Source organism: Melospiza melodia, chromosome 1, assembly GCF_035770615.1.
Source record: "Melospiza melodia melodia isolate bMelMel2 chromosome 1, bMelMel2.pri, whole genome shotgun sequence".
Classification (NCBI taxonomy): domain Eukaryota; kingdom Metazoa; phylum Chordata; class Aves; order Passeriformes; family Passerellidae; genus Melospiza; species Melospiza melodia.
The window spans coordinates 1,235,399-1,255,527 of NC_086194.1; the positions used below are offsets into that span (position 1 = coordinate 1,235,399).

At 49.6% G+C, this 20,129-nt stretch overlaps 1 protein-coding gene and 1 long non-coding RNA gene across 3 annotated transcripts in view; one reads left to right on the forward strand and one right to left on the reverse strand.

The window, feature by feature from the left end:
- Positions 1–17,924, forward strand: part of KIF9 (kinesin family member 9) — a 23,897-nt gene extending 5,973 nt beyond the window's left edge. For both annotated transcript variants that reach the window (XM_063166807.1, XM_063166893.1), the window contains exons 7-23: positions 475–699; positions 1,714–1,797; positions 1,924–2,016; positions 2,554–2,701; positions 4,153–4,217; positions 5,689–5,766; positions 6,845–6,913; positions 7,537–7,641; positions 7,931–7,986; positions 8,388–8,529; positions 9,687–9,793; positions 10,782–11,039; positions 13,683–13,891; positions 14,440–14,619; positions 15,964–16,079; positions 16,851–16,955; positions 17,712–17,924. In XM_063166807.1, coding sequence (XP_063022877.1) covers positions 475–699; positions 1,714–1,797; positions 1,924–2,016; positions 2,554–2,701; positions 4,153–4,217; positions 5,689–5,766; positions 6,845–6,913; positions 7,537–7,641; positions 7,931–7,986; positions 8,388–8,529; positions 9,687–9,793; positions 10,782–11,039; positions 13,683–13,891; positions 14,440–14,619; positions 15,964–16,079; positions 16,851–16,955; positions 17,712–17,819 — 2,148 coding nt within the window. In that variant the 3' untranslated portion in view covers positions 17,820–17,924. The remainder of the gene's footprint in view (positions 1–474; positions 700–1,713; positions 1,798–1,923; positions 2,017–2,553; positions 2,702–4,152; positions 4,218–5,688; positions 5,767–6,844; positions 6,914–7,536; positions 7,642–7,930; positions 7,987–8,387; positions 8,530–9,686; positions 9,794–10,781; positions 11,040–13,682; positions 13,892–14,439; positions 14,620–15,963; positions 16,080–16,850; positions 16,956–17,711) is intronic.
- Positions 17,599–20,129, reverse strand: LOC134423698 (uncharacterized). Its single transcript, XR_010029187.1, has 2 exons — positions 19,436–20,129; positions 17,599–19,185 (listed from the first exon to the last, which is right to left on the reverse strand). It is a non-coding gene; the product is annotated as an uncharacterized LOC134423698 (long non-coding RNA).

The window sequence follows — 20,129 nt, forward strand, 5'->3', positions numbered from 1 at the left end:
TCTGCTCTGGTTACATCTTACATCTACTTTTACCACACAGATTTTATATTTTGTATCTTACATCTACTTATACCACACCCATTTATATCTTCTATCAACATCTACCCAAATATCTTCTCTGTTTATCTTACATCTACTTTTACCACACTCATCTGTATCTTATACCAACATGTACCCAAATATCTTTGTTTATATCTTGCATCTACTTATACCACACAGATTTTATATTTTATATCTTACATCTACTTATACCACACCATTAATATCTTATATCAACATCTACCCAAATATCTTCTCTGTTTATATCTTACATCTACTTTTATCACACAGATTTTATATTTTATATCTTACATCTACTTATACTACACCCATTTATATCTTATACCAACTCCTACCCAAATATCATCTCTAAAAAGTCACAAATAACTGAAAATCCTCCCTGTGAACGGACACAAACCCTCTGTCTTGGTGCAGGTCTTCAAATCAGCTGCAACATTCCTCAATATCCTGGTGACTGTCCGAATTTCCTACCTGGAGATCTACAACGAGGCCCTGTTCGACCTCCTGGCACCGGCGCTGGGCCGCGGCTGCAAGGACAACCAGCTGTGTGTCATGGATGGGCCCCAGGGGGTTTATGTCAAGGGGCTCTCCATCCACCCTGTCAGCCACGAGGAGGAGGCTCTGCATCTCCTTTTTGAGGCAAGAGAACCCAAATGTTCTCTTTAATCCCGTGGTTGTGGGTGCTGGCTGAAGTGGAAGAGCAGGAGTGGGTGGCCAGGGTGGTGGAATGAGGTTCAGCCATTGAACTCCTCTTGGCTGTGGGGAGAAAACTCTTGGTCTTGCAAGGAAAATGTCCCTGGTTCAGGGATTCTGGAAGATGCTCCAAGAAAAGATGGTTTGGGTCATCGTGGCACTCTTGGAATTGACAGCAGGGCTGTTCAGGGTGAGAGGTTTGTGAGGGGATTTGATTGCTGAGATCAGCATTTTTTCCTCATGGATGCTTCAGTTGGTGAGGAAAACAGGGATGAATAATTGGATCTGGCTGCAGGAGGTGGATCCTCACCCAGAGCCATCTGCTGTCCTTAAAATCTGTCTCTGGCCTTTTTAATAACCCTGTGGTGTCCTGAGCTCTGGGATGTGCAGGAGCTGCCTCTTCCTTTTTAAAGAGCAGGAGGAGGCTGGGAGAGCTGGGAATGCTCATCTGGACAACAGAAGGATCTGGGGAGGGCTCAGAGCCCCTGGCAGGGCCTGAAGGGGCTCCAGGAGAGCTGGAGAGGGACTGGGGACAAGGGATGGAGGGACAGGACACAGGGAATGGCTCCCAGTGCCCGAGGGCAGGGATGGATGGGAGATTGGGAATTGGGAATTCCTGGCTGGGATGGAATTGCCAGAGCACCTGTGGCTGCCCTGGATCCCTGGCAGTGCCCAAGGCCAGGCTGGAGCACCCTAGGACAGTGGGAGGTGTCTCTGCCATCCAGGGGGTTGGATGGGATGGACTTTAAGGCTTCTTCCCACATCCCTTCATGTTCCTGGCAGAGGTTCAGATCCCTGCCCATCACACCTGTGGGAATTTTCAGCACCATTTGAAGCTTGGGGAGCTCTTTGCATTTCCAATCATCAGGAAATGGAAAGAGCCACAGAGATGTTGCCTGGTTTATCCTCAAAAAGCCACAACTCCATGAGCTGAGCCTGGAATTTTCTCTCCATTGGCAGGGTGAGACCAACAGAGTGATAGGAGAGCACAGCCTGAATAAGAATTCCTCCAGATCCCACTGTATCTTCACCATGTACATTGAGGTGAGAGCTCCAGCCTTGTTCCTATGGACTGGGACAACTTTCTAGGGATCCCAGAGGATCTTTGTTTTCTCCTGTATTTCAGTTTTGTCTGCCCCTAAGTGCAGTTTCTCTTCCTCTCTCCCTCAGTGTCGTTCCAGAGATTACACAAATCACAAATGCCTTAAATCTAAAATCACCTTAATTGACCTGGCAGGGTCTGAGAGGCTGAGCAAGACCGGGGTGAGTGCTGGGAGCTCCTCGGGTTCCTTTGGGTCCCTTTGGAAAAACAGGGAAGGGAACTGAGCTGGGGAGGGTTTGGAGCACCAGGAGGGGCTGAGGGAGCTGGGAAGGGTCTCAGCCTGGAGAAAAGGGGGATCTGGGGGGACCTTGTGGCTCTGCACAGCTCCTGACAGGAGGGGACAGCTGGGGACAGCCAGGCTTTGCTCCCAGGTAACAGGGACAGGAGAAAATGGCTTCAGGGAGAAGTTCAGGTGGATATTTGGAATATTCCTCCTGGAAAGGGCTCTCCAACCCTGGCCCAGCTGCACAGGGCAGTGGTGGAGTCCCCATTGCTGGAGGGATTTAAAATCCTTTTATTTAAATGGTCAGGGGTGGCCTTGGCAGTGCTGGGTCATGGTTGGACTCAATGATCTAAGAGCAATTCCCCGATTCCGTGGCATTCTGCATTGATCAGAATCAAAACAACATCAGCCCTTCTGAGGAACCCTCCCTGTCCTGTGTGTGACCAGAAGTGTCTCCTCTTGCTCTCCATTGCAGTCTGAGGGCCAGGTGAGGGTGGAGGCCGCCTACATCAACAAGTCCCTGTCGTTCCTGGAGCAGCTGATCATCGCCCTGGCCGATCCCAAGAGGGAGCACATGCCCTTCAGGCAGAGCAAGCTCACCCACGTCCTCAAGGACTCGCTGGGTAAGGGCTGGCACTGCCCCCAGCTCCTGCAGAACTGGGCAGGGCAAGTCCTGAGCTCATCATTTAGCAGGGAATCCTGCAATGGTTTGGGTTGGAAGGGACCTTAAGGGTCATCCATTCGTCCTCTGCCATGGCAGAAATACTTTCCACTGTCCCAGGCTGCTCCAAGTGTCCAACCTTGGACATTTCCAGGGATCCAGGGGCAGCCACAGCTGCTCTGGGCATCCTGAGAAACAGAATTTTTATTTATTCCCATTCTCTTCCTGCATTCTCATCCCATAAGACAGAAATTTGACCTTTTTAGTCACTCTGTGCCTCTTTTTCTGTGCCTTTGGAGGGACAGTTACACCCTGATGTGTCCTTTGTGCTTCTTTAAACTGGTTGGAAGGGACCTTAAGGATCATCCATTCCTCCTCTGCCATGGCAGGGACACTTTCCACTGTCCCAGGCTGCTCCAAGTGTCCAACCTTGGACATTTCCAGGGATCCAGGGGCAGCCACAGCTCCTCTGGGCATCCTGAGAAACAAAATCTTTACCAACACCTGGAACTCGGAGTTCTTATTCCCATTCTCTTCCTGGAACTCAGAGTTTTTATTCCCATTCTCTTCCTTCATCCTCATCCCATGAGACACAAATTTCACCTTTCTAGTCGCTCTGTGCCTCTGTTTCTGTGCCCTTTGGAGGGACAATTACATCCTTTGTGGTTCTTCAAACTGAAAGAAGCCTTAGGTGGGATCCTGGGCGGGAATTCCTGGCTGGGCTGGAATTCCCAGAGCAGCTGTGGCTGCCCCTGGAAGTGTCCAAGGTTGGACAGGGCTGGAGCAGCCTGGGACAGTGGGAGGTGTCCCTGCCATGGCAGGGGTGGCACTGGGTGATCACTAAATCCCTTCCACCCCAAACCACTCTGGGATTCTGTTGGAACCCTGGCTGCTGAAAATTTTGGACTTTCTGTGTTAACAGACACTGACCCCCAAGCAAACACTACATTTAACCTAAAACCATAGAAAAAACTTCCAAAATTAAATAATAAAACTGAAATTACATGTATGTATGTTAAATAAAAGTGTGTAATATCACATAGTAAAAAACTTAAAGTTTTAAAATAGTGTAATATATATAAAACAACTTAGAAGTTCTGACAGAAGCTTGTCCTTCTTCTTTACCTTTTTCTTCACCTTCTTCTTTGTAAGTTTAAATAATATTATGTAATTAAATAAAAAAATCCACATTACACGTCACGAGTAATAGTTATTAAGTTAAAATAATTTAAGTATCATTTCTTAATTAAACAATTTATCCTTTAAAAAGCTTGTAAAAAATACAACTGCATTTTTACCTCTCCTCTATTTTAATCAGCACATAATAAAATACACTGCAGGAAAGGAAGCAACAAAATAAAAATCACCCAGAATTATATTGTTTGCTTTATTTTTATTCTGATTTTTTCCCAGGGGGGGGCTGCAACACTGCCCTGGTGACAAACATCTATGGGGAAGCTGAGCACGTGGAAGAGACCGTGAGTGGGGAATTCCTAATTCATCCCAAACTGTGGAGAACTCATCTGATCCCAAAGGCTCAAATCCAGACTCCTGTCAGATGAGAGCCTGAGGCACAGCAGGCAGGAACTGCTGGGATTTAAACTCACAGCAGAGATGATGATGATGATGATAATAGTAATAGCAGCACTGTGGTAATATTACTAATACATAATCTGTAATAATATAGAACATACCATAATACATAAATTATTAATATAGTTATTATTAATTAGTAATTATTAATATTAATTTGTAAATGTAATTATTTATATCAATAGTAATTTATTAATAATATAATATAATATAATATAATATAATATAATATAATATAATATAATATAATATAATATAATATAATATAATAATATATAATAATATATAATAATATATAATATAATATAATATAATATAATATAATATAATATAATATAATATAATATAATATAATATAATATAATATAATATAATATAATATAACATAACATAACATAACATAACATAACATAACATAATAATATAGTATAATATAAAATAATATAATAATAGTGGCTATTATTTTTTTTTATTACATGGTGGTATTATCATTACTATATAATCTGTAATAATATAGAATATACCATATTATGATAATTATTAATATAGTTATTAATAATCGGTAATTATTAATAATATATTAGTTTTATTAATGCAATCATCTATATTAATAATAATTTATTACTAATAATACATAATGTATAATAAAATATAATATAATTATATATTAATATAAATATTATATTATATTAGAACTATTATGAATATAAATTATATAATATTATACAACATTATATTATAGTATATTTTTATATAATATAATAATATAAGATTATTGAATTATATTATTATCTAATAATGACAATATATAATAATAGTAATAACTATCATATTTATAGAATATAGAATATAGAATACAGTATGATATTATTATATAATAATAGCAATAATATAATAACACTAGTAATAGTAATTATTATATATTTAAACTATTATATAATATAGTATGATATTATTATATAATAATAGTAAAAATACAATAGTACTAGTAATAGTGATTATTATTGATTTATATTTATACTACTATTATCATCATCATTATCAGTGTTTCCATGGGCCATCCCCTGGTGGACTCCCTGGAGCTGCCCAGTTCCCAGCAGAGCTGAGCTGGCTCCCTGCTGCTGCAGGAATGAGCAGGAACCCCCCAGGGGTCGTTTTTTAACCTGTAAATGATCAAATGGGTGAAAATCCCCCTGTGTGAGCTGGATCTGTAGCAAACAGGGAGGAAACCCCTGAAACAATTCACAGATTTTATATCTCTCTGCTCTTGGATCTGACAGAATTAAGTAGAAAGATCAGGAAAATGATATTTCTGCCAATATCTCTTTTATTGACTTTAAACTTTTATTTTTCCAGCTGTCCTCCCTCCGCTTTGCCACCAGGATGAACTGGGTGACAGCTGAGCCTGTCCCCAACGAGCCCTTCTACAGGGAGGTAGGGACAGCAGGGAAAGGGGAAGGGAGCTGTTATAATTTTATCATTAATATTTAGGAAATAACCTGAAAAACCTGAGGAAAATCAGGTGGTTTCATAAATAACCTTTCCTCAGCCAGGCTGACTCTGCTGATTTTAGGTGGGTGATGAAATGGATCAATATTAAACCTTTTAATAGGTTTTTAATTACAGCTCCCTGGTCTAAGGCACAGCCATGCAGGTGCTCACATCTTCCTGGGGATTCTTTCTTCTGCATATCCCACATTTCCCTGATGAGGTTCCGCTCTCAACAGAGAGATTTTATGGTGAATTATTCCCCTGACATGCAGGAAATCATCTCCAGTCCTCCTGCAGCTTCATCCCTGTTGCTGCTGGTAACAGAACAGCTTCTCCACAATTAGAAAACTTGGGTAATTAAGGAAATCATTTAAAGGAAGTGATCACAGGATATTAGAGTGCACTTTCAGAGTGGAAACCAAACTGGAGGAGCTGAAATTGGAAGGAAACTTTGTGGTTTTGTTTTCCAGAGGTCACTGCAAAGCAGCTCAGTGCCCACTTCTCCCTGAATCCCAAGATTTTTGTGCTCACCTTTCTGGGAACACATTTTAAAAAGTGAATCCTTGAAGATATTCCATGTTAGGGAGAAATCCAGTCACATCCAGCACAGGAAAGTCTCTCCTTTGTCCCAGTTACTGCCAGAGCTGCTGAGTTCAGGGCAGAGGTGAGCCCTGCACAATGCTTGGCTTCCATGATGATATCCCAGATCCTGGAATTTGATGGTCCCTGCGCTTCCAGACCAGGAAATTATCCCATGAAAAAGCAGTGATGCCTTGGGCAGGCTCTGCAGGCAGCACCCAGCACAACCTGCCCTGGAGGGAGTAATAATAAAATATAAAACAATAATCAAAGGACAATCAAATTGATTTCCAGAGCCACTGATTCCCTGCTGCAGGCCATGAGGGAGCTGGGATCCAGCTGGGATATTCTCCAGCAGCCAATTTGTGCTGCTTTAGCAGTTTATTTTTTTTTTTTTCCCCAATATAATTTTATGTTTTCTCACCCTTCTTTCCCCTGTTAGCCATCAGTGAAGGCTCTGGAGGAGGAGATCCAGCTCCTGAAGCAAGAGCTGATCATGCAAGTCAACTTGGTGAGGAGCAGTGAACTCATTGCCCAGTGGGGTTGTGTCCTTCCCTGTGCTCCCAGCACCACCCTCTGGGGCTCAGGGGAACCTCTGAAGATCCCACACAGAGGGATGGTGTTGGAATTCCAATCCCCAGCACTGGAGATGGGGTTTGGGTTTTTTCCAGACTCTTCTGTTGGCTGGTTACTCCCAAATCCCATCTCCTACCAAGTCAGGTGATGAGAATGCCAAGCAGAAATGGGCACAGCAATTCCAGGTGTTTGCCAGAGCAGTGGAATCACAGAATTCCAGAATGGTTTGGGTTGGAAGGGACCTTAAAGCCCATCCAGTGCCACCCCTGCCATGGCAGGGACACCTCCACTGTCCCAGGTTGTTCCAAGCCTGGCCTTGGGCACTGCCAGAGATCCAGGGGCAGCCACAGCTGCTCTGGGAATTCCATCCCGGCCCCTCCCCACCCTCCCTTCCTTAAATCCATCCTGAATCTCCCCTCTTTTAGTTTAAACCCATCCCTCCTTGTCCCACCACGACAGGACCTGCCCAGAGCTTTGTCCCTGTGGTTCTCTCAGGCTCCCTCAGCTGTTTGCAGCTCCCTGATTCTCAGTTTTCCAATCTTTTGGGGTTTTTTTTAGACAAGTCATTCCTTGATGACTTACAACCCCCTGACTACAGCTCAGAGAGCAGAAATCAGATCCCAAGTCCAGAAATACCTCAGAGGAGTCATTGAGGAAATCGATGTAAGTAGTGAAAAAAGGATTTAAATCCTGATTCCATCCTCTTCCTCCAAGAGAGGAGCAGTGACCATTTCTTTTGAAGAGGCTGTTTTTCACCCCAAACCCACTACAGAATTGTAGTTTAATTTCTTTTTGCTTTGTTAAGTTTCTTGCGTGTTTTCATTCCATTTTGGCTGATTTGGAGGCTCTGGAAGTATTTTCCTTAATCTTGAAACCCTTTAAACTGATTTATTTGGAACTCCTTTATATAATTAATACCAAAATTAATGGGTTTTTTACCTCTCTTCCTCAGATTGTGAATGTCAGGCAGATCCAGGAGGTGTTTAGACAGTTCAAAGTGATTTTAAGGTAAGTCCAGAGATCCCAGAGTGGTTTGGGTTGGGAAGAACCTTAAGGATCATCCCGTGGGCAGGGACATCTCCCACTATCCCAGGCTGCTCCAAACCCCTCCAACCTGGATTAAAGGTTCAAACAAGGGGATGGAACTGAGCAGAGTTAGCATGGTTTGATGTGGACCATTAAAAGGTGCTGTAAATTATTAAAATAACCATCAAAAAGCTTTAATGTTAAAGAGCCCTAAAGGAATGCCATGGAAAAGGAGAGGAAGAGAGTGGACAAAGGGTATCATGGGAAGCCTGGGAGGGGTGCTGAGGGATAAAACCACAGGTAAAGGGGTTTTTCTTTGGGAATCTGCCTTTGGCAGGGCTGACAGGTGGGAAAGGATTCCTAAAGGGCTGTTTTTTCCTTAGCCAACAGGAGGAAGAACTGGAAAACAGGCTCTGGAGCAAGTATGGGATGGGATTCATGCCTGGGGCTGGCTCCATCTCCAGCTCTGATCTGCGTATGGAGGAGGCTGAGGAGGAGCAGGAGGAGGAGGAGGAAGAGGAGGAGGTAATACTGGGGCTTCACCTGGCCCAGACTCCACCTGAGAGCTGGCTCCTTTGTGCCAAAGTGGGAATTGTACAAAGCAGACTTTTCCCTGTTGAAATCAAACCCAGAAATGTCACTGGGGTGAGTTTGGCAAAAAACATGTCCAGGGCAGAGATGCACCATTAACAAAGAGGAATTCCTGGCAGCAGAGGGATTAATTTGGCCCTTTATCTGCAGAGAATAATTTAGGAAATGGCAATTAGAGTCCCAGAAATGTTTGGGTTGGAAGGAACATTAAGGATCATCCCATTCCATGGGCAGGGACACCTCCCACTGTCCCAGGTTCCTCCAAACCAAACCCAACCAAGCCTTGGACACTTCCAAGGATCCAGGAGCAGCCACATCTGCTCTGGGAATTCCATCCCAGGGCCTCCTCATCCTCCCAGCCAGGAATTTCTTCCCAATATCCCATTTAAACAGTGCCCCTTTTGGTTTAAAGCCTCCTCAATGTCCTGTACAATGCCACCTCCAAAGCGACCTGTGTGTCACTGGGCTGGAGAAGGTGAGGTCCTGCCTCTGCTGAGATCCCTTTTTTAATCCTTATAATGTCTGGAGGCAAGTGTATAAATCCCACCTAATCCATAAATCCTCCTGTGGGCTCTCAGAGAGTTTTTAATTCCCACATTAGGCTGTTCCAGGGGATGGAGGAGCTGCTGGGTGAGGCCTGGAGAGCTTCCATGTTGTTTAAAAATGGGATATTCCTTTGTGTTTCCATCTTTCCTTTCTGTGCTCCCAGGATGTGCACAAATGGGATATTCCTTTCTGTTTTCATCTTTCCATGGTGTGCACAAAGGGGATATTCCTCTGTGTTTCCATCTTTCCATAGTGTGCACAAATGGGACATTCCTCTGTGTTTCCATCTTTCCATGGTGTGCACAAATGGGATATTCCTTTGTGTTTCCATATTTCCTTTCTGTTCTTCCATGGTGTGCACAAATGGGATATTCCTTTGTGTTTCCATATTTCCTTTCTGTGCTTCCATGGTGTGAACAAATGCGATATTCCTTTCTGTTTCCATCTTTCCATGGTGTGCACAAATGGGATATTCCTTTGTGTTTCCATCTCTCCTTTCTGTGCTTCCATGGTGTGCACAAATGGGATGTTCCTTTCTTTTCCAGGAAAGTGCAGCTGACCAGGAGGAGGATTTGGAGGTCGATGCAGGGACTCTTGAGATTGGAACTCCTCCCACATCCCCTGTTTCTGATGGGGAGAAGGAAGCTGATGAGTGAGTGAAGCAGTCACAGCCCTCTCCTTTACCTCTGAAAATTGTGGAACCATGGAATTGTCAAGATTGGAAAATCCCTCCCAGATCATCCAGTCCAGCCATGGAGGAGGGAATGGAGGGAGCTGCCAGAGGAGCAGCAGAGGTTTGGGGAGGGAAGGGGGAAGCAGCCAGTGCTGAGCAGAGGAAGAGCCTTCAGTGAACCCTGCTTGGTTCCTCCCTGACACTTCCCCAAAGTCCTCGTGGAGGGAGCAGAGGAGCCACCAAGGCTTTGGTGTCCACGTGACCCCTGGGCTCTGCTGGGCTGGTTTGGTTTCAGGAGATGTGGCAAACACTGTGAATGTCTTCCAAATCCCCAATCCCACTGTCCTGGTCACAGCATCCCTTAGGAAGAAATCCCCTGGCAGGGTCCTGGCACAGGGTCACAGAGCAGCTGTGGCTGCCCCTGCATCCCTGGCAGGATTGGTTAAATTTGGATCACCCTGGGACAGTGGCAGGTGTCCCTGCCATGGCAGGGGTGGATTTTAAGGTCCCTTCCAACTAAACCCATTCCATGATTCCATGATGATTCTATTTCCATTCCCTGCAGTTGATGCTGGAGGGGTTTGTGGAGGGACAGGAGCAGGGAGCCAGGCTTGGTTTAATTCTGGGCTTGGATCAAATCCCTGGGGATTCCTTTTGGGGAGGGTTAACCTTGTCCAGGTGTGCCCAAAGCTGGGCAGGGTGGGACTGCTCTCCTGGGGATCCTTCTCAGGAGAGCTCCTGCAGCCTGGCCTGTGTCCCACAGTATCCAGGGCACTCTGAGGATGAGGGATTTGTGGCAACAAGGCTGATTTCATTCCTTGTCAGGGGATATTCGTCTGGAAACTTTGGTGGAAGCTACCTCAGATGAGTTTTGAGCTCAGCAAAGCCAAACCTGCAGCGAGTTTTGGTTCCAGATCCCTCTGGTGAAGCAATGAATGAATCTGGTTTGTCTTTCCCCCCCTGGCAGGAAGGAAAAAATTGGGAGCCCTTCTCCTGAGGCAGGTCAGGATGAAACCTCATCAACCAAAAGTCCCACCAAGGATCTGGAAGAGGAAGAGGAAGATGAAGAGAAAGAGAAAGAGAAAGAGAGAGAAGAAGAACAAGAAGAAGAAGAAGAAGAAGAAGAGGAAGAAGATCAGGAAGAGGAAGACGAAGGAGATGACCAGGACAGTGATGAAGAGTGCTCAATCGATTCTGAGGATGGCCAGGATGCCCAGAACCTCAAGTAGGTTTTCCCTGGGAGGGAGTCAATCCCCATTTTCCAGAGGGTGCTTTGCACTGGGTTGTGTTCCCTGAGTGCAGCTCCAAGGCCAAGAGGAGAGATTTGGGGATCTGCAGGAACACAGGACAGGAGAGGTGATGGGAGCCCCTCATGGTGGTGGTGGGGTCACCTCTGTGCTTCCAGCTCTGCCCTGGCCACTTGCTCTTGAATATTTAAAAACTTCAATTAATTTAATTTCTTTAATTTTATTTTATTTAAATTAGTTTAGTTCTTTAATCTCTGAAAACTGCAGCATCCCTTTGGTGAGTGGGAAAACTGCAGGGAGACTTCATGTGCAGCCAGAAATCCCCACAGTCATGGAAATGGAGCTAAAGAATCCTGAAATTCCAGGCTGGCTTGGGTTGGAAGGGAGTTTAGGGACCATCCAGTGCCACCCCTGCCATGGCAGGGACACCTCACAGTGTCCCAGGGTGTCCCAGTGTCCAGCCTGGCCTTGGGCACTGCCACAGCTGCTCTGGGAATTCCATCCCAGCCAGGAATTCCTCATTCCCAATCTCCCATCCATCCCTGCCCTCTGGCACTGGGAGCCATTCCCTGTGTCCTGTCCCTCCATCCTTGTCCCCAGTCCCTCTCCAGCTCTCCTGGAGCCCCTCCAGGCCCTGCCAGGGGCTCTGAGCTCCGCCTGGAGCTTCTCCTCTCCAGATGAACATTCCCAGCTCTCCAGCCTGGCTCCAGCTCCCTGTGCTGGTGGATCTGGGGCAGCTCTGCAGTGGGGTCTCACCTGAGGGGCACAATCCCCATTCCCTGCAGCCCAGGCTGGGATCAGCCCAGGATGTGGATTCTGGCTTGCAGCAGGGCAGTGAAGCTGTTGCAGAATTCCCTCCTGGAGCTCCTCCATCCCCTCTGTGCCCTCCCCACGGGGTTTGTGTCCCTCTGGGGCTCCCAGGGCTGGCAGGAGAAGCTGCTGCAGCTGCAGGAGGCACATCCATGGCACTCCCGGCAGCTGGCAGCTGGAGCTGTGGCACTCTGCCCAGGGGCTGTTGTTTACAGCCCTGTGCCAGCTCTCACAGCCCTGCAGGAGCTGGAAAATGCCCTTAAGAGGTCACTGAGGAGAGGCAGGAGCTGCAGTTTGGAATGTGGAGCCCTCTGGGCACCTGCCTTGGAACAAAATGAGCTTTGAAGTCCCCTCCCACCCAAATAATGCCATGATTTTCTGTCTGTACCTCCTGCTCCCAAAGCCATCCTGCTCTCCAGGAGTGTCACCAGCACAGAGCAGCATCTGTGCACTGTGACATTCTCACATTCTCCTTTTTTTTGCCTGGGGTGCCTCATGCTGGAACAGCACCAGGTGTCCACTGGGACATGCTGGCATCAAAGTCACTTCACAGAAAAGTCAGGAATGGCACTTGGAATTCTGACTTGGGAAACAGGCAGCACTTCCAAGGGCTGGCAGCAGTGCTGAGGAGCTGGCCAGAGTCTGGAGCTGTGGGTTTGGCTCCAGAGGGGGCTGATCCTGCTGGGAATGCAGCATGGGCCGAGCACAGGCGTTTCTTTAACAATAGGGAGGAACAATATCCATTATTTTGGTGAAAATTCAGCCCATGAAAGGCTGGCTTTCCAGGGAATACTCAGTTCTGAGGCATCTCCTGGGGAATATGGTGTCTGTGGGTGTTGGGGCTGCATGGGGGCAGTGCCAGGGACCCCTAAGGAACCCACAGAAATCCCATCAGACCTGGGCTGTGGCTGTTCCCAAGGACTGGGGGGGCCACACCTCAAATCATGAGTGGAGTTCTGGGCCCCTCACCACTGAGGGGCTGGAGTGTGTCCAGGGAATGGAGCTGGAGCCCCAGGAGAGGCTGAGGGAGCTGGGCAGGGGCTGCAGAATCCCTGAGGGAGCTGGGCAGGGGCTGCAGAATCCCTGAGGAGCTGGAAGGGGCTGCAGAATCCCTGAGGAGCTGGGCAGGGGCTGCAGAATCCCTGAGGGAGCTGGGCAGGGGCTGCAGAATCCCTGAGGAGCTGGGAAGGGGCTGCAGAATCCCTGAAGGAGCTGGGCAGGGGCTGCAGAATCCCTGAGGGAGCTGGGCAGGGGCTGCAGAATCCCTGAGGGAGCTGGGCAGGGGCTGCAGAATCCCTGAGGGAGCTGGGCAGGGGCTGCAGAATCCCTGAGGAGCTGGAAGGGGCTGCAGAATCCCTGAGGAGCTGGGCAGGGGCTGCAGAATCCCTGAGGAGCTGGGCAGGGGCTCAGCCCGGAGCAAAGGAGGCTCAGGGGCCCTTGTGGCTCTGCACAGCTCCTGCCAGGAGGGCACAGCCGGGGGGATTTGGGATCTTATCCCAGGGCACAGGGACAGGAGCAGAGGGAACAGCCTCAGGCTGGGCCCAGGGGAGGTTTGGGTTGGAAATTGGGGAAATTCTTTCCTGGAAAGGCTCTCCAGATGTGACACAGCTGCCCAGGGCATGGTGGCTCCCCATCCCGGCAGGGATGTGACATCCACATGGATGTGGCACTTGGGGACATGGCTCAGGGGTGGCCTTGGCAGTGCTGGGGGATGCTTGGACTCCATCTTGGAGAGCTTTTCCAACCTGAATCATTCACTGCACGCTGCAGGGCAGCACAGAGTGAGCTCCTGTGTCTGTGTCTGCTTTCAGGCCCATTCTGTCCAAGCAGCAGGCCTTTGAGGTGTTCAAGAAGGAGACTGGACAAGAGATCCACAGGATCTTCAGGGACAACAAGAGAATCCTCATTGCCAAGAAGAAGGCAAGCCATTCTGTGGCCCAGAGGCTCAACAGCCTCAAGGAGGAGGTGGAGACAACCAAGGAGGCTCTGGAGGCTCAGAGGAAGAAGCGGAGGCAGGAGGGTGAGGAGGCAGCACGGGACAGGGGATGGAGCTCTCATGATCTGATCCAGATCTCATCCTTGTTTGATTTGATTTAATTTAATTTAATTTAATAGAGGTGGTGATTAAGGAATTGCCCTGGGATAGGGCTTTGCCTCTGGATTCCCCATATTTCCTCTGTCCCTCTGTGATTCCCAGGTTCCAGAGCAGTTTTGGGTGGTCACAGGACTCCAGAGTGGTTTGGGTTGGAAGGGATGTTAAGGATCATCCCACTCCACCCCTGCCATGGACAGGGACACCTTCCACTGTCCCAGCTTGCTCCAAACCAAATCCAGCCTTGGACACTGCCAGGGGTCCAAGAGCAGCCACAGCTTCCCTGGACAACCTGTGCCTCCCAATCCTCCCAGCCAGGAATTCCTTCCCAATTTCCTATCTAAGCATTCCCAGGGATTTTTTTTTCCCCTGGAAGCCAAGTCAGACCCTCCATCAGATCAGGTGTGACATCTGCAGAGCCCTGTCCCTGCTCCCCACCCTCAGCAGAGCCTTCCCTTCCTTTTCTCCCCCTCCAGGAGAATACATGGATGAGAAAGGACAGGTGATCATCGACGAGAACGAGTTCTCCCTCATTGTGAGGCTGAAGGAGCTGAAGGAGGAGCACAGGGCTGGCTTTTCTGAGCTGAAGGACCTGAAGGCAGAGATCCAGTACTGCCAGCAGCTCGTGGATAAGAGCAGGAAAAGGCTCATCTCAGGTACAGAGCACCAGGGCTCAGCTGGGATAAATCCAGACTGGGGCACCCCCAAACATCGTGGGATCCCACAATGGTTTGGGTTGGAAGGGACCTTAAAGATCATCCAGTTCCAATCCCCTCCCACTATCCCAGTGGCCCTGGACACTTCAGGGGACACAGAGCTGCTCTGGGCACCCTGTGCCAGAACATCCCTACTCTCCCAGTCAGAAATTCCCAATTCCCAATCTCCCATCCATCCCTGCCCTCTGGCACTGGGAGCCATTCCCTGGGTCCCATCCCTCCATCCCCTTGTCAAATTACCATTCTCTGGTGTCCTTTGTCCTGTTGCCTTCCAGGCTGGATTTTATCCATAACCAGGTGGAGTTTTCTGACCTTACCTTGAATTTCTGCAGATTTTCTCTCCCAGATAATGTCCCTCTACTCCTTGGTCCCACCCCTACATGGAGGAAAAAGCCTCCCACAAGGAATCTTACACTGCTGACCCCAATCTCATCCTTGATTTGATTTAATAGAGGTGGTGGTTAAGGAATTGCCCTGGGATAGGGCTTTGCCTCTGGATTCCCAAAATTTCCTCTGTCCCTCTGTGATTCCCAGCTTCCAGAGCTGCAGCTCTATCAGGAAAAGGAGCTTGGCCACAGCTCTGCCTGGGAAATCCCTACAAATTCCTGCTGGGCTCCACCTTGAAATCTGTGGGTTCTAACTGCTTTATCCCTGGATCTGCCCCTCTGAGGGAAGCCAGTCCCTGTGGGAATTCCAGAGCCCCAAACATTTGGATGCAGCATTTCCAGGGGACAGCTTGGATCCATCAGAGCATCCCACGCAGGAAGAAATGGGATAATCATTCCAGGGACAGTCATTCCCATCATTCCAGGGATAATCATTCCCATCATTCCAGGGATGAGCAGGACCCAATCACAGCTGTGCCACTGCTTCCTCTTGGATCTGGCTTTGGCATTTTTGGGTGCTCCAGATGTTTGCTGTTTGTTCAAACGTGCAGGACTCGCCCAGATCAGGAGTGGAGTGCCCTGGGAAATGCCCAGGATTGATAAGGACACAATTCCCACCTGCTGTGTGTTCTCACTGCCTATTATGGGGTGGCAAATGGCTGCGTGGGATTGAAATCCGAGCCCCAGCCCTGCTGCCCATTCCAAAGGGATTCTGGGGACAGCCAAAGCCTCCTTAAATTCACTTTTCCAATCGTTTAAACTCCAAATCCTGGAGTTCTGAGCTCCTGTCTGAGGGTTTAAGAGCACTGAGATGCTGCCTGATCCACAGGGACAAGCAATCCATGCTGGGTTTTGGGTGATTAATTACAGCCATGAATTGGCCCTCTTGGCTTTGCAGAGTTTGAGATCTGGTACAACGAAAACTATCGAATCCCTAAGCATGTGAAGGAAGCTCTGAAGCCTGGTGGGAACATCAGACCTGGGATGATTCCCATCAACAGAGTCATGTCCCTGGTGAGTTACGCCAGAGTTCTGCTGGTTCCCCTCAGGAGCCACGAGTGGGGTGTGAGGGAATGAGGGAGCCTGTGGAAGAAGGAGGAGGAGGAGGAGAAAAAGGAGGAGGAGGAATGACACACAAAGGGGATATCTGCAGCCACATCCTGCTGTCACATTCCCTTCACTGTTCAGGCTAAATCAGGACAGTGACTGAGGCACCTGGGCATCTGTGGGACACCAGGGACTGGGCAAAGTGCCTGGGGGTGCAGGGTTTGGATTCCCAGCCTGTGGGATCCCAGCTTTGCAGCCAAACCAGTCCTGTGGTGGGAGCCATGTGGGGACCTGGCTCTTTTCTCATCCTGAAAAGCACATTTCTGTTCAACTCCCCATTCCCCAGAATTCTTGCAACTAGAACAGTGTGACCAGAAGGGGGAATTGTGCACCTCTGAGGTGAGACCCCACCGGCAGAGCTGCCCCAGCCCCAGGGCCAGCAGCACAAGGACCTGGAGCTGCTGGAGACATCCAGAGGAGGCCCTGGAGCTGCTGCAGGGCTGGGGCCAGGCTGGGAGAGCTGGGAATGCTCATTTTTCCCTGTGGGAAAATCCCAACCCTTGCAGGTTTTTGCCCAAAGCCCTGCCCAAAGCTGCTCCTCCAGGGTGTGGAAAGGGAACCTCTCACCTGCAGGGTTTTCCTGGCTGAGTTGGTGCTTGGTGCCACAAAAGGGATGGTTGTCCCAGGTGTGCAGGTGTGTGTTTTGCACATGGAATGGGGAATGCTTTTCCCTGGCAGGATGAAGATGAGCAGGACAAGTTTGAGCAGGTGCAGGAGAAGATGCTGCCAGACAGCCCGGGCTCCGTGTCCTTCTACAGGGCCAGGATGAGGACAGATCAAAAGGTAACCCCAGGGAGAGTTCCAGGATGGATTGGGATGGAAGGGACCTTCAGGATCATCCATGGGCAGAGACACCTCCCACCATCCCAGGGTGCTCCAAGCCCTGTCCAGCCTGGGCAGAACAAATTCACCCAGAGAGAGATGGGAATGTTCACCTGGAGAAGGCTCCAGAGACACCTCAGAGCCCTTCCAGGCCCTAAAGAGCTGGAGAGAGACAAAGGATGGAGGGACAGGACACAGGGAATGGCTCCCAGTGCCAGAGGGCAGGGATGGATGGGAGATTGGGAATTCCTGGCTGGGAGGGTGGAGAGAGACTGGGATGAAAATTTCCAGAGCAGCTGTGGGAAATCCAGGAAATCCAGCCTGGCAGTGTCCAAGGCCAGGCTGGATTTGGTTTGGAGCAGCCTGGGATAGTGGAAGGTGTCTCTGTCCATGGATTGGACTAGACTGAAATAAATCTTAAGGTCCTTTCCAGCTGAAATAATCCTGGGATTCCATGAAAACATCTCAGACATCTTTTCAGTGCTCTGGAGAATTCCCTAGGGATTCCTGTCCTCTCCTTGGAGCCTGCTGGCATCTGCTCTCAGCAGAGCAATGCTGTGTGATGGGGGCTCTCCCAGCTCTTTCCAGCACCCCTTGGAAAGTCTGAGAAGGAATTTGGTTTTATTTTTCAGAAAAAAAAAAAAGTTTTTACAGGTGAGAACTGTGCTCTGAGAGCCGAGCTGAGCTCAGTGACCCCTTTGTGTTCCCTGTTCCCAGCAAAGCTTCAGCAGCTCCCTGGATTCCCTCCAGAGCATGCACAGGAAACCTGGACTGCTCCCGGATGCTGACAAGAAGAAAGCCCTGACCTTCCTGTCCATCTCATAGCCTGCATCCCAGCATTCCCCAAGGAATGGCACCTCAGCAAGTGCCCCCTGCTCGCGTCCACCATCGATTTACAAAAATAAACAGCAGGAGAAGCGACCCACACAACCTTTGGGCAGGCAGGGAGTTACTGGGGATCGATGGCGCTGTTTGCACAGGGCAGGAGCCAGGCAGACCCAGCTGGTGTTCCTGAGCCTCTGGAAAAGGCAGGATCACAGCACAGAGGCTGCTGTGGGTAACCCAGGCTGCTCCTGATTCCCTCTCTCCTGGTGCTGGAGCTGCAGCTCTCCTGGGCTTGTTCCCACTGGAGCAACAACTCATGGCTTGGCCTGTTGGATCTGCCTGGAGAAGGGAATGAAACAAAGATTCATTTCTGGGGAATCACAGAATGGTTTTGGTTGGAAAAGCCCTCCAAGATCGAGTCCAACCATTCCTCAGCACTGCCAATGCCACCCCTGACCATGTCCCCAAGTGCCACATCCACAGGGTTTTTCAATCCCTGCAGGGATGGGCCACCACCCCTGCCCTGGGCAGCTTTGCAGAGTTTGAGATCTCTCTCTCTCTCTTGGAGAGCCCTTTCCAGGAGGAACATTCCCAATATTCCACCTGAACCTGCCCTTGAGGCCCTGCCCTCTGGTCCTGTTCCCTGGGAACAGAGCCCGACCGCTCCTGGCTCCAACCTTCCTCCTTCCAGGGAACTGCAGGAGCCAGAAGGTGCCCCCTGAGCCTCCTCTTCTCCAGGATCAGCCCCTGCAGCTCCCTCAGAAGGATCTGGGATCTGGCAGGAGAATGCTGAAAGCCCCAAAGTCAGCACCCCCAGCTGTCAGGAACATCCTGCTGCCAAAACCAGCAGCAGCCACGGATGGTGGGAGCATCCCCAATTCAGGCACCCCAGATTTTCCCCAGGCCAGCCCCAGCTCCATGGAGAACTGGGAGAGGGAACGGATCCATGGGCTCAGTTTGTTTGAATTTGTTGGAGCTTCCTTCTGTCCCCACAACAGCAGCTGGCCCCTGGAAGGGCGCTGGAGAACATCCCAGAAATCACTTTTTCCTTGTCATGATCCAATTCCAGAGGTTCCAGAAGCTGCTGGGAATTCAGGCCAGGCTGGATTTCCCAGGAAAACGCTTCCACACGACTGGAACTAAACCTTCCTTTGTCCTTCCCCATATCCACCCCTCCTCTGCTTCCCACCTCATCCCTGTGGGTCCCTCCTGCCCACACCATGCCCCCAAATCTGGGAAATTCCCCAAAATCTCAATATTGGAATCTGTAAATGTGGTTTGGAGGATTCCATGCTGGGTCTCCTGAAGTGCTCCAGCACCATTCCATGGAGGAGCTCTCCCAGGGACCAGGAAGATGGGAAATGACCTGTGAAAGGAAAAAAAAGGAGTTTTAGTGATTTTTAGGGCAAATGTGGCCTGGAAGAGCCCCAGGGATCTGGTGCCAAGGGGTGCTGGTGTCCAGGTGTGATCTCAGGGGGTGATCCTGGGGGTGCTGCTGATCCTGGGGTGCTCCTGGGGGTGATCTCAGTGTGAGCTGAGAGATCCTGGGAAGTTCCTGCCTGTCCCATGAGTGATCCAGGTGTAGCCCAGGTGATCCTGGCAGTCCTGTAGCTCACCCAGGTGTGGCCCTGGTGATCTCCCACCTGCTCCTGGTGAGATGCTGAGGATCCCAGGGGTGATCCCAAGGAGATCCTGCAGCTAATCCTGGTGTGGGACCCAGGGGAATCATGCTGAGATCCTGGGAATAGCATGGCTGAACCTGGAGTGGCCCTGGTGATCCCAAGGGTCAGCCTGGTATGGTCCTGGTGATCCCATGGAGATTTAGTGATCCCATGGCTGATCCTGGTGATCCTGGGAGTGACCCAGGCGTGATCGTGAGGAGATCCTGGGGGTGCGGGGCTGACCTGGAGGAGATCCTGGTGATGTAGGGCTGACCTGGAGGAGATCCTGGGGGTGCAGGGCTGACCTGGGGGAGATCCTGGGGGTGGAAGGGCTAACCAGGAGTTCCTGGTGGTGGTGCAGGGCTGACCTGGAGGTGCAGGGCTGACCTGGAGGAGATCCTGGAGGTGCAGGGCTGACCTGGAGGAGATCCTGGAGGTGCAGGGCTGACCTGGAGGAGATCCTGGTGGCGCAGGGCTGACCTGGAGGAGATCCTGGTGATGCAGTCCTGACCTGGAGGAGATCCTGGAGGTGCAGGGCTGACCTGGAGGAGATGCTGGCAGTCCCGCGGCTGATCCCGGTGTGCCCCGCTGACCCTTCCCGGATCCCGGTGGGATCCCAGTGACACCCAGGCTGATGCTGGCGTGCCCC